The 13,960-nt window shown below is 39.5% G+C and overlaps 1 protein-coding gene across 4 annotated transcripts in view; it reads right to left on the bottom strand.

Annotated features, from left to right (window-relative positions):
- Window positions 1-13,960, bottom strand: part of LOC124169433 (chromodomain-helicase-DNA-binding protein 1) — a 71,106-nt gene that overhangs the window by 16,368 nt on the left and 40,778 nt on the right. For all 4 annotated transcript variants that reach the window (XM_046548029.1, XM_046548030.1, XM_046548031.1 and 1 more), the window contains exons 17-23: window positions 13,277-13,444; window positions 13,004-13,133; window positions 10,286-10,434; window positions 4,031-4,241; window positions 1,517-1,673; window positions 1,010-1,247; window positions 16-444 (exon numbers count right to left, since the gene is read on the bottom strand). In XM_046548029.1, the coding sequence (XP_046403985.1) occupies window positions 16-444; window positions 1,010-1,247; window positions 1,517-1,673; window positions 4,031-4,241; window positions 10,286-10,434; window positions 13,004-13,133; window positions 13,277-13,444 (1,482 nt within the window). The remainder of the gene's footprint in view (window positions 1-15; window positions 445-1,009; window positions 1,248-1,516; window positions 1,674-4,030; window positions 4,242-10,285; window positions 10,435-13,003; window positions 13,134-13,276; window positions 13,445-13,960) is intronic.

Genomic DNA, 13,960 nt, shown 5'->3' with positions numbered 1-13,960 from the left:
GACATCAGCACCCACCTCATTGAAAATTGATGGATCTAAATCGCCAATGACGTCCAAGGCCCTTGGCTCGCTGTTGGCCGTGAAGTGCATCGGGCCAGACACTTTGGCCTTCTTCTTGTTCTTCTTCTTCACCTCCTCCTCCTTCTTCTCCTTCTTGATTTTCTTCTTCACCTCCTTCTTCTCCTCCTTCTCCTCCACCTCCTTCACCTTCTCGCTCTCTTCCTCCTTCTCAACCTTCACCACAACCTCTTCCTCCTCCACCTTCACCTTCGGCTTCTCCACCTTCGGCTTCACAGGTTTCTTCTCGGGCTTGACGACCGGGGACACAACCGTGGACGTGTTGTTTTCATCACCCGAACTGATGTCGTCACCCTCAATAATCGCCTTTGTCAAAGCCTTCACCTCCTTCCTTCCAGCACTCTTTCGGGCTTTCCTAGGTTTCGCCTGCAACAACAAGATTGAAATAATAATGAATCAAAAGATTCAAAATTTATCTGAAAAACTTATAGCTTCGACTGAGTGAGTTGTGATGACTTCCTGTAAGAATGGGAAAATAGAAAAATCTCCAGAAAATATGATTTATCAAGGTCATTCAAGTTTTTTCTTTGATGTTGAAAGCCATAATGTTCAAGTTTGAGTTTGACATTTTAATGTTAGCAAAATTTTCCAAAATAACAAAACACAAGTCTAAAGGCTAAAGGCACTTTTAAAAGCATACAATTCTTAATGTTTCTAGATTATTTCACCACAAGCCTAAAAGTCCTTTGGAAGCGCACTTGATCCAAAAAAAAACTATACCTGTACACCAGGATGCATGTCGGTCAGCATGATCTATAGCCATGAAGTAAATTGTATTTTAAAGATGATGAATAAATAACTTTTTCTTTTTCCTTCTGTTTAATGACTTTCGAGTTGGTTGCAAAAGCTAATCTGCTTTCATGATTACATATGCATCATAAAAAACAATCATAACATAATAGCCAATCCAATACTTAAAAAATTTACTTACCACTCCCATTTTCTGCTCAATCACCTTCTTCAGAAGCTTGAGTAAATAATCTGCACGGGATTGTAAATGCTTAGCTTGGGGCTTCTTATCCTCATTAGCCAATATCTTATCCCCAATCCCAAGGGAAGGATCCATTTTTATAGCCTCCCAAGATCCGAGGCCATACTGGTAGATTCCTCTGAGGAGCTTTGAGTCGTCTTCCACATCCCAAGGAACATCAAAATTAGCTGGTTTCACCCTGCCAATCATTTTAAAACAATTAAACATGGCTCAAAATTGAAAAATATGATATCATTCAACATTTTTAATTATTCCCATCTTTAAAAAATTGACATATTGACATTAAAAATCAATCCAAAAGTATAAAAAATATATAGTCATACATGTGATGAGTATCAGTTGATCCAGTTTAATTAAAAAAGTAAAATGACGCACTCCAAATCCAAAAGCCCCAAATCCCCCAACTCCTTGTTGATGAGCACGAAGAAAATGTTGGGACATATTTACCTGGCGTCCAAAACCCAGTTGCTTCTTTCCACAGTATCCGATGGCAAGAGATCATCAAGGGGTTCCAGCTCTTTCTCACATGCCAATAAACTTTTGGCATTAACTGAGACATTACTTAACTTGAAAGATGGCCCCCTTCCTTTCCGTTTTTGAACGCCTATTAATATAAATTACACATTAACAAAACTGAAGAAAATGTTCATCTTTTCCCACTCCAGGTTTTCCCATAAAAAATAATCACATTTTTCTAGGAAACTAAACACAAAATAAGCACTATTCAACAGTTATTTGATGCATGACAAACTTCTCTTATAAGGGAACAATATATATAAATTTAAGTCAGTCCATCTTCTTCCTTTAATAATAACTAGAGATGTGCGAATAGTATCCGCGAATACTCGAATACCTCGAATAATAGAAAGTATTCGATATTCGAGATCTCGAATAGTTATGCCAAAGGTACCGTCTCGAATACCTCGAATACTTTGAATTTCGCGTCATACACTGTCGCTCGCACGTCGTTGGTAGTTGACTCGGAAAAATGAGAACTCGTCTAGTGCATGCAGCGCCGTTTTAGGCAAGCTGACGAAATACATCAAATTCACGGGTTTGAGCGGTGAAAAGAGTTCGACGTGGGGAACCGAAATTGATCGGATGAAAAAAATCCGAAAATCCCAGGTGTCCCCTATCAGGAGAACCTCAGTTCCGTGGGATAGCGACATTGGCGCATTTCCCACGATCCGCTATCCCCATCCATTCAGCTTTCGCCCCCCCCTCTCAGACGATTTCCTCTTCCCAGAAAACAAAAAAAAGGTCCCGGCTCGTGCAGGGATCATATTACGAAGACCTCAGCTTTGAAAAAAATATCAAGTTACCGGAAAATAATAGAATCGTGTTTCACCCTTCCCTCTTTCTCCCCACTGACCATTTTCCCGCATCCATCTTATGAAAAAATGAGAGGAGGTGTTTGCCGTGTGTCCTTTGTGGCTAATAATGACAAGCACTTATTTTGAATCTTCCCCAGGAGATGAAACTACCATAGGGAGGAACTCAGTGCCGTGGGATAGTGACATTGGCGCATTTCCCACGATCTGCTATCCCCCTCCATTCAGCATTCGCCTCACCCACTCTTGACGATTTCCTCTTCTCCGAAATCAAACAAAAGATCCCAGCTCGCGCAGGGATTGTATTACAAAAACCTTAGCTTCAAAAAATATCAAGTTACGCGAGAAAAATAGAAACGTGTCTCGCACCCACCCCCTTTTCTCACCCACTGACCTTTTTCTACCTACCTGCTTCGAATTTCCCCCTTTCTCGAGGTCAACTGCTGCATGAGTCATCTACTAGCCCGAAAGGTGTCTAACAATGACTTTCGGCAATTGTTATTACACCTTTATTGGATTGAAATATTAGTGATGTGCGCGTAATTTAAAAAGGAATAAGACCAAACACGACATATTTCTGACTTTATTTAAGCATTTTGCGCAAGAAAATAAATACCGGGAAGAAGAAGAAATACGACGGAGGCGTAATGCTCAAATAGGGTGGTTTCCTATTATTTTTTATTGCCTAAATCGAAATATTAATACTCCTGAAGTACGTATTTAACGCTTTTAGAGTTTTATAAGACGATATCTATTTTTCGCGATTAAATTAAAAGTGAAAATTTTCAAGCGCGCGAATACGCGACGGGTAAGTATGAATGCCGGGAAAAACTCCGCGTGACGTCGTTCTGGTTCCCGCTGCCGCAAGTGAGGTGACCTTGGGGCGAGGCTCTGAGCGCTATTACGACGCAGGATGCTAGCAGGTAGCCGAGTACCATGCTAGCTGGTAGCGCTTGGCTTAAATAAGGATTATTAATACCTTATCAAACAGACTGTGTGATTATTAAGCCATGTTTCCCTGAGCTCTGTGCCTCATGCATGCATTGGTAACCTCAGACGATGTAAAACTCCGATCCTCTCGTGTAGAAACTAGGTCCCTGTGATGTCACGTGGAGTGGCATCGCATAGGCGCCAATCTGGCCTTTTTCAAATGAGGTAAAATTGAACATTGCCATTAGTCTAAACCGGTATTTCTAGAACGAAATAATTTGTATATTATGAATACACTAATGGTGGGTAACGAATCACAATCAATACCTTTCGTTTTCTTTAATGAAGGAAACTACCCTATTGTTTACATAAAATTAAAATATTCCATTAATCAGCTAAATTCCTGTTTGAATCCTTTAAAGGCAATCACAGTTACTCGCCAAAATCTTGGGTTTCCTGCTGCATAGGCGACCTAGTCAAACATTTTCACATTCATCGTTTAGTATTCGAGGTATTCGAAATTCGAGGTATTCGAATATTCGAGCAATGATTTAATATTCGAATTCGATATTCGAATTCGAGAAATCTACTATTCGACCCATCCCTAATAATAACTACAAAAAGGAGAATGTAGGGCTCCACACAGACTCCACAAGCACCATAAATTAATTACACAGACGCACAACTTCATGGCACTCACCAGATAAATTACTATCTTCATTGACAGCTGATTCATTTTCTTTCTGAGCCACATATTCATTCATAGCTAACGAACACCTCTGCTTTAATAGCTCCCCTAATTTTCTCAACTCCGCCAGAGGCTTTTCTTGCAATTCAGCATCACATGCCACAGCTTCCAGCCTCCTCAATGGAGCAGCAAATTTTTTGTAACTCTTAACAAAGCGACGTATCTATAAGGAATGAGCAAACAATGGTACATCGACATTTTGATACTTATGATTGCGATTGATTACATTTGATGCAATATTAGGCAATACCCTACACAGAAAATAACATAATAAATGGACCCACAATGAATGCAAAATGTCACCCGGGATAACGATAAATTTTTTGTTAATTATATAGAATAATAAAAACAATAATCAAGTCAACTCCATGGCATTATAAGCAGCTCAACAGGATGTGATAAATTGTAAAAAGAGGGAGGTTTAAGACATTAAACACCAAAAAGGCAAATAGACATATAAAGCAGACTCCCGATTACCCAGCTGCGGTTTATCCGTGTAAGAGTTCACACTTGTTCCATCTTTTCCTCCATCACTATAAAACATAAAAATGGACACAAAATCAACAGGATATTTGGATTTTAATGCAAGGCTACGTGGAACTTATAATTTCTGTCAAAATTCCCCTCATTAAATGGAATTATTTTATTTACTTGCTGTCAATGAATTTTTCAAGTCCATTTTTACATCTGTTCTAGCATTGCATACAACAATATGAAGCGGGAAAAAATTTTTGATTAATTTTTGATGATTCTTCAATAACCAATCATAATTTAAGAAAAATGTTATTTACAACCTTGAATTGTATAATTAATATCGCAAGTGGGCAATTATTGCTGTGGCCTTGCTGCATGTGGTTGAATTCAGAACCTAAGATTTTGTCACACTCAAGCATGTTTACGCAGTGACTAGTCAAGGTCTAACTGGAGAGGGAGTGAATAGCAGTAGTAAAGGTAGTAGGGAAAGTAGAAGTAGAGATAGCAAGAGTCATAGCCAGGCACTTGCTTGAGCAGACAATTTGCCATAACTGCTGCTGCACGATGCCATGATTGCTGGTCAGTTGCCTTTTCTGTTTTCAAGGCATTTTGGTGCACGATCCTGCTCAGTGATCGTGGTTCTGAAGCATCCAATGCAAACCACTTTTTTGAATTCGTGACCTCGCAGCCACGGGCACATGGTTATCGGAAACCAGGTATTACATGGAGAAGTAAGAATTCAAGTACAATCATGTTATCGCCGCTAAAAATATCATGGTCGGGAAAAGATAGGTCTTAATGATTCCCGAAAGGAATCTAAAATAACAGACAATATGCGTAAATAATAATTGACTTAAGATTTACCTAAATTATGAAAGCTGCAAGAAATTTAAGTGAAATTTTGGATTATTCGTGTCGCCTCACCCCATTATAAGCCTCGATAATCAGGAGTTTGATATTTACTTTCAGCAATTAGACTTCAAAATTTTAAGCACTTTGCAGTTGCTGAAAATGTAGCGGAAGAGTACATGATCCATCTTTGGCATGAAGGTCATATCAATAGAGACAGACAATAGAACCGAGTAATCCGAGAAGTCGTAGCAATGAGGAAAAGTGCCACAAACAATCTTATCAGGGACACAGAGCATACTCACTAGCAATGCATAGCTTCCAGTTTTGAATGACAGATTGTTCAGAGTGCATTGTTCGAAGAAAAAAATATTTGGCCCTACTACTTTCAATAGGTTAGTTTACCTAACCTAAGAAATCAAAATTTACTAAATGCGGCTTGTGTCCCATCATTAATACAATAGTTACATGTAAGTGGCTGAAATTAATAAATTCTGGTTTACCACAACATCAAAGGATAAATTCAACCTCATAACAAAGCTCAGAATTGCAGCCATTGCCGCTTGCAAGGGTGCAGTTCTAAACAACCTACTGGCTAAACATTTTAAATGGGGCAGAAATAACTGGCCAACAACTCATATAATAATACATGACCAAAAAAATAGCACAGGTTCTCACAAAATCCTGATCTTTGCAAATAATACCATGGTGGACATTATTCACTACCTCCTCTTAAAGATGTCTCACTTAAATGTCCTCAATATGACAGCAAACATAACGCCATGAAATATCCTAAACAGGAACTGCAGTGACCTAGAGCTCAAAATGAGTTAACAAACAGTTCTGCTAATTATGTAGTTTCAAAATGAGACATTACATGTGAATAAGTGAAAAACATTAAATCCAAAATTCTTAGGACGGAAAGTTACCAAAAGAGGAGTAAGAGGATTGAGATTTTTGGGACAGCAGAACAAAACTCCAATAAAATTGTTTTCTTTTATCTTTTGGTGTACCATGAGATTCCTATGAATCGGCCTTATATGTATACTCGCTGCGTTCCGCGCGCTCGTTAAGGGGCTCCGCCCCTTAAAAACCCCGGGTCCGGCTTCGCCGTCTACATTTGTGATTCTTCGAAGAATTTTAGTTCGAATAATCTCACCTCAGCTAGTGGCCGGCTTCGCCGGCCAGGGGATAGGGAAGCGCCCCACTCATTCCTCGGAACGCTACGCCGTTCCTCGTTAAAAGGCGGCTTCACCGCCCAGGGGTTGAATGTGCCCCCCCGGGGCTACCCCGCTTTATACTCGGAACGGCTTCGCCGTTCCTCGTCAGGGGTCGGCAAAGCCGCCCAGAGGGCAAGGGCATTTTGGAACTGTTTCACCGTCATTCGTTTAAGGGGCGGCTTTGCCGCCCAGAGGCGAAGGGAGCCCACAGCGGCTGCGCCGCTTTAACGTCGGGGCGGCTTCGCCGCCCAAGGGTTACTGAATATCCCCCTCGCCTACGCCACTTACTCCTCGGAACGGCTTCACCGTTCCTCGTTGTGGGGCGGCTTCGCCGCCTTGGGGATAATGAGCCCCCCGCGGCTGCTCCACGTAGTCCTCATAAATGGTCCTCTCCACCGAGAGGGTGCCCAGGGGGATTAGGGGGTTTTCATGTGTAATACATGCGGTCATCAATCGTCCACAGTGATCATGTGGCGATGATTTTAAAGGGTAGTGCAATGCGGCGTAATAGTGGCCACAAGTACCCATAAAAGAAGACTTGATGGCAAGTTTTCATTTTTTGCGGGGGGTTCCAACGGAATACCGGGGGTTTTATGCGTGTGAAAACCAGTGGTCACAAATCGTTCTCATAAATTCCCTGCGGATAAGTCCTAGGGGTCTGGAACAGTGGCAGAATTCTGACGATTGTTTTACCTGGATAGGCGATTTATTAGAAAAATTTTCTGGGAGGTTTCACGGGGTTATCGGGCGTTTTAATAAGTAGTAGAGGCACCAGACAGTAGTAGAGTAAATTGTGACGAAAACTACTCGGAAAAGCGCCTTAAACATTTTTTTATTTTTTTTTCGGCGAGGTTCCAGGAGGTGATCGGGGGTTTTCTGGTATTTTTTCCCGTTTTATTTACGGTGGCCCGCCCTCATCAAATATTCCGGATCTAGAGCTCAGAGGGGACGGGTAGTGCGGCGTAATGTTTGCGAGAAGTTCCCAAATAGGAGACTTAATGGCACATTTTACATTTGGGGGGATTTCAGGGGGATACCGGGGGTTTATATGTGTGTACCCCTGGCGGTCACCATCCGTTCACTTGAATTCCGTAGGGATGAGTCGTTGGGGTAAGAACCAGCGGTGGAAAGTCTCGAAAAGTACCGAAAAAGTAGACTTATATGCAAAACTTTATTTTTTGGGGGGTGTATGTGGGTTTACCGTGGGTTTATAGGTTTTTACTACCAGGGGTCATCAATTGTCCACATCAATTCCGTAGCGATGAGTGGTAAGGCTAGAAAAGCGGTGGAATTGTGATGAAAAGTACCCAAAAAGGCTACTTATATTCAAATTTTAATTTTTTAGGGTTTTCAGGGGGTTTAAATATGGCCTTGTTATATGGTCACATGCATTTACTATCATAACTAAGAGAAGGTGCCCCTATGACATCCATATTTCGATAGTAGTACAATAAAAAGTAAACCTCTCCCCGGAAAAAATTAGTACTGTCCGCCATTTTTATTTTTCCGCAGTTATATCGACTGCAACATTTATTAAATTCTTATATTTTCGGAAACCATATGAATAGATGTATGTAAATGTAGAGTTTAAAAGACATCGGTCGGGAAAACATTGAAGAAATCTTGTGTCAATCTTTTGAAAATCGTAATTTTCGGTGATTTTGGGAACGTTTTTATTTTTTTCTGGAAAACCATGGACGAAAAAAAGAAAATTGTTACCTTCATATCGTAGACGATGTTATGAGCATATATAATAATCATTTTCAGTATCCTACACCTGCAATTACGACGAGGGGAGAGGGAGTTATGAAATTTGTTTGGAAAAAGGTTTTCGGACGCCATTTGTGCAGCAATTTACTTTAAAATTATCTAAATCCATTACATAATTACGTGACTACATTCATCAGCTTTCAAAACGTACATAAACTATCCGCGTGGCACACACCGTTCACGCGCAGTAAAATAAAAACCGAAATACCGTCCCCGGAAAAGGCGCGATTTCGGCCATTTTGTCGTCCTAGCCATGACACGTGGCGGAAACTTCTGGTTTTCGGATTTTTCCTCCGGAGGTTTTCTGGTATATTTTCCCGTATGGTTTACGGTGGCCCGCCCTCATCAAATATTCCGGATCTAGAGCTCAGAGGGTACGGGTAGTGCGGCGTATTGTTTGCGAGAAGTTCCCAAATAGGAAACTTTTATGAAATTTTTTATTTTTTGGGGGGTGTATGTGGGTTTACCGGGGATTTATAGCTTTGTACTGCCAGGGGTCATCAATCGTCCACATTAATTCCGTAGCGATGAGTGGTAATTCTTGGGAAAGCGGCGGAATCGTGACGTAAAGTACCCGAAAAGGCTACTTATGTGCAAATTTTAATTTTTTAGGGGGTTTCGGGGGGTTTAAAGATGACGATACTATATGGTCACATTCATTTACTTTCATATCTAACAGGAGTGAGCCCTATGACATCCATATTTCGAGAGTAATACAATAAAAAGCAAACCAGTCCCCGAAAAAAGTGAGTAGCGCCCGCCATTTTTATTTTTTCGTGGTTAAATGCGTTGAATCATTTATTAAAAATTCATGTTTTCTGAAAGACAATGCAAAGTTGTATGTAACTACAAAGTTTGAAAGAAATCGGTAAGGTTAAAAATGACAAAATCTTGTGTTAATATTTTGGAAATCGTAATTTTAGGTGATTTTCGAAATATTTTATTTTTTTTCTGAGTAACCAAGGACGACGAAAGAAAATTGTTGCCTACATTTCGTAGACAATGTTATAAGCATATATAATAATCATTTTCGTTACCCTACACCTTAAATTAACTCGAATGCAGCGGAAGTTATGAAATTTTATTCGAAAAATAAATTTTTGGACGCCATTTTGGCTGCGATTTTCTCAATTGGAAACTAATAAATTTACTTTATTACATGCCCACGTTCATCAGCTTTCAAAAAAAGCATTAGCGACCCGTGTGACACGCATAATTAGCGCGCAGTAAAATAAAAACCGAAAGATGGTCCCCGAAAAAAGCCCGATTTCGGCCATTTTGTCGTCCTAGTGACGACACGTGGCGGAAACTTCCGGTTTTCGGATTTTTCCTCCGGATCATTTCCGGTTTCCCGATCGCGTGCCAAATTTCAGCTCTCCAGCACTTCTAGAAGTGGTCGGGAATTTGTATCCATCAGTCAGTCAGTCACCACAAGGGCTGTATATAGATAGGATTAGACTCTACATTTGCCAACAGTCAATTTTTTCCAGTGCACTCATTCAAGAGTTTTTCCTGAAGACCAAAATTCCTTTAGCTGAAAATCATTTCTGCCGTGTTTACTTTTAGTACATTCCCATGGTGATTGTCTGCAAGCACTCCCCACAGCATCGAGAGATTCAGGAGGGCGAACTCAATCCTCTACATCACACACTTATGATTTCAAACAATGCTCCACAAGAGCGAAGCATTTTTTGCAGAACTGAAATTTTCATTTTTTTTAATTAACCAAAAAAATTGTAACTATCAATTAAAAATTGAATGGTGTCAAATATGCAATCCCACCTTTACAAACTTTTGATAGAGAAAAGAAGAAAATAGAAATTACCGACATTAGCGCGAATGAATGAGAAAAATCTCACCACAGTTGCAATGATTGGAGACCAAGAAGCCTTACCTCAGCATCTGTAAATCCCTTGATGCTTTCCCTCGGAGTCATCCTGGGACGGCCTCTTTTCTTTGGTCTGTCTTCGTCACTTCCCTCATCACTTGAATCTCCAGATTCATCCGTTTTCTTCTTCCGCTTTTTACCTCTGCCTCCCTCGCCTAATTTTCAAGACCCAATAAAAAAAAAGAAGATAAGTAGCAGTTCAAAAATTTTAATAAAAAAAAGCAATGCACAACAATGACATTATTTAAAAATATCAACAAAGAGATATTATAGCATACACATCCGCAAAAATTGAGTTCCTTCTCATGCAAAACATTTTTCTCCACATTGGAATTTATAGTCTTAATTAACCCTTTCAGTCGATAATTTTGATACCATCAAACTTGTGATTATTAATAAAGTATTCTACCGATTAAGGTAGGTTTCCATGGAGTATGTAAGTAATATTCTAGCAGTCTCCTCTCTCCCTTCATGAGCTTCCCTTTTAAATTCACAATCCACCTTTCATCCCATCCATAAATTCTATTCTCTTCCTCACCATCCCTTGTTTATCCAACATTCTACCCTATTACACTGTTTTCAACATCACCTACCAGCTTAATTACTTGCAAAATTTAAATCTTAAAACTATAGTACACTCCCGATTATCCTAATGGCTAATGATGGGGAGAGGCGGCACTAGTAATCGGAAAACACGGACAACCCAAACTTTACTTTTATTCCTTGTAATTTTCACAATTTATGTAAAGCAAACAATCTATCATTACTTACACACATTGTCTATTAATTAAGATTGCTTTCCGAAATCGTCAAGAGCTTACACTTCCCCACCACGATCTTTTTTGCGGTGATAATGTGATTGTACTTTCATTCCTACTACTACATGTTATACCTGGTTTCCGAAAACCACACACCCGTGGCTGCTCGGTCACGAATTCAGAAAAGTGGTTTGCGCAAATGCTTCAAAACCACTGCGCGACATCGGAAACCACGCTGACAGGCACCATGCCAAGAAGTCGCATCTTGCACAAGTTGCCCCGGATGCAACTGCTGCGGGACACGGATCCGCAATCACCGAGCCTGATCCCGCATCGCGATGATTGGAAAAGTGGAGCACGGAACTCTCATGAAGACAACGGGTGTGCAATTACACCAACGCGCAGCAGCAGTTATAGGAAACAGGAAACCAGGACTTACGGCAAACAGTCTTCGCAGGCAAGTGCCTGGCTATGACTCATGCAATCTCTACTTTTAAGGCCATTTTACACGGTACGCGGAATTGTGCAATCTGACGTACGTGCGAAGGCGCAATCAAAATTGCGTCGTGTAAAGCGGTGAATTGCTAGAACACTTGTAAGAATGCGTGGATGCGAGACGGCAAGTAGATAAAATAATTCCACTTTAAGGAGGGGATTCTAATGGAAATAATTAGCCCGGCGTAGCGTTGTATTTAAAAATGCAAATATCTCAGTGCTTTTGCATTCGATTTTTTAAAATGGAGATCGCATAAAACTTTGAAGGACCGTGAAATCATGCACGGATAATCCGCAACCCGGATTAACCGCAGCCGGATAGTCGGGAGTCTGCTGTATCATATTTTGTGCACCTTTCCCAACAATTAGTATATATTTTTCAATCTTCATTGGAATTTTCTACAAATATTTGATGCACTAAAATATTTAATAAAAAATTACAATTGCATTATTATCGATTATTTAGCCTGTGCACTCTCTCCCAACTTATTGGCTTGGGTCCTAAAAGCTAAGTTTTGTGCAAAATAATTTTGAAACACTCCTCTAAATGCACAGCAGCATTGCAATCAGGGCACCAATACACCGTTTCCCTCCTTTTACATCCTGCCAAGCACACTTGGCATCTGCTCTGACGCCTGGACTTCTCTAAAGTAAGAGGTATTTCCTCAATGAAGTTCCTCTCGACTAACAGCATGCTTATGTAATAGTAGATGGTCTCCTGGTGGCTGATGAATTTGAGTATTTTTATTCACAGCACTTTATCTTCTTCACCAAAATTCCAAAATTTTCTACTATATTATTCACTTAATTATTCATCTCCAATCCAGCATGAACAATTTCTTTTAGAGTTCACTGGTAAACTTTCATTGGGCTAACTGCATTCTTCTTATTTCAAAAGAAATCCACCAGCTGAGAATCATTCTCTTGAGACTCACAGATCACAAAACCTCTTTTCTGAGAGAGGAAAAAAGCTTTCTGACCACATATGTGAGTCTCATGAGAAGTGATATGAGATGGAGACCAGAAGGCAGGCATAAACAAAAGGCAAGCAGAATTAAGAAACTTCTGTCTTATAATGATGGAGATAAGGGTAGAGCTGCCAAAGTCATGAAGAAAAGAAGATATATTTTTATGCCTATAGAGTGATTTCTCCAGTGTGTAGCATAAGAGAATGATTAGGGAGAGTATTTCTCTCAAGCCAATGACAAAATTTTCCAACCAAAAAGTGCTTGGATGAAATGAAAAAAAAATTTCAGGTAGGGGTGTGATGCAACTTACCACACTCAAACCATAAATGGGAGTGACTAACAAAAATATACAGCATAGAATGAACTGCACGGAAGAGTTGACTACGAAATAGTTTTAAATATTTTTCAAGCTTTACAGCATTGCTTTTGCAAATTCCTTGAAATTGAAGAGCAATATGTCGTTCATAAAAGCAAAATTTATAAAAAATAAAGATAAGACAAACCTTCACTTTCTGACTGGTTTATCTGCTGCAATGTTTTCCTACTCCTGGGTGGTAAATAAAGGTCTTCCATTTCTTTCTGTTTTTCCTCCTCTTCCACTTTTTTCCTGAAGTTTTCTGGGATTATTTCATCCTAATGGGTTAAGGATTTAATCATCTCAATAATCACACCAGCTGGCAAGACATTAACACTAATGAAGCACAATATTTCACACTCCAGACATGATGGTAGTACCATTTGAAAGGAGGAGCTGAAATTTAATTATAATAACTTACCCAATCTTTACTCTCATCATCCGGCTCTTGATCCAGAGTTGGTAATTCTTTGTCCTCATCAAAAGCAGCAAAACTAGCAACTTTAAAGGCTGACAGAAGTTCATCCCCAGCCATAGCGGGACCTTCATCTCTGGTTTCAGCACGTCTCAATATTTCATCAATATCACACTGGAATTAAATAATTAAATGAATTACTTTACAAAGCCAACACAAGTTAAATTTTCTCGCACTTAAGATGAAAAATGCAAAACAGAGATAAAAATGGCATAAAAATCAGATCTTGAAACTTGAATAGCATGGGAGTGTACATCATTGTTGTAGAACTGAGATGAGGGCTTTATCTACATCTCATAGTATTTTTAATAAAATGCCTGTGCCTGCACATCAATCCTTAAGATGAACAAAACACATTCCGGTATAAGGTATCAAACAAAATATTAAATACAGATAAGCCACAGTAATAGCCCACTTCAAATAATTTAATCAATTATTGGTTATTTCAAAGTTTTGTCAAACAATGATTGAATCGTAACAACATACAGCATTTCAGTACAACTTGCCTCATTAGGGCAACAAAAACAAATTGCATATAAAGTATAATGAGATATTTTGAAATTTTCACCAAAACAGACAAAATGTATTGCCTTCAGAGCTAATTTAATGAACTAAAAGAACACACAAAAC

Source organism: Ischnura elegans, chromosome 12 (genome assembly GCF_921293095.1).
Source record: "Ischnura elegans chromosome 12, ioIscEleg1.1, whole genome shotgun sequence".
Taxonomy (NCBI): domain Eukaryota; kingdom Metazoa; phylum Arthropoda; class Insecta; order Odonata; family Coenagrionidae; genus Ischnura; species Ischnura elegans.
Note: the sequence above shows the minus strand (reverse complement) of the source record. Positions and strands in the feature narration are given on the sequence as shown.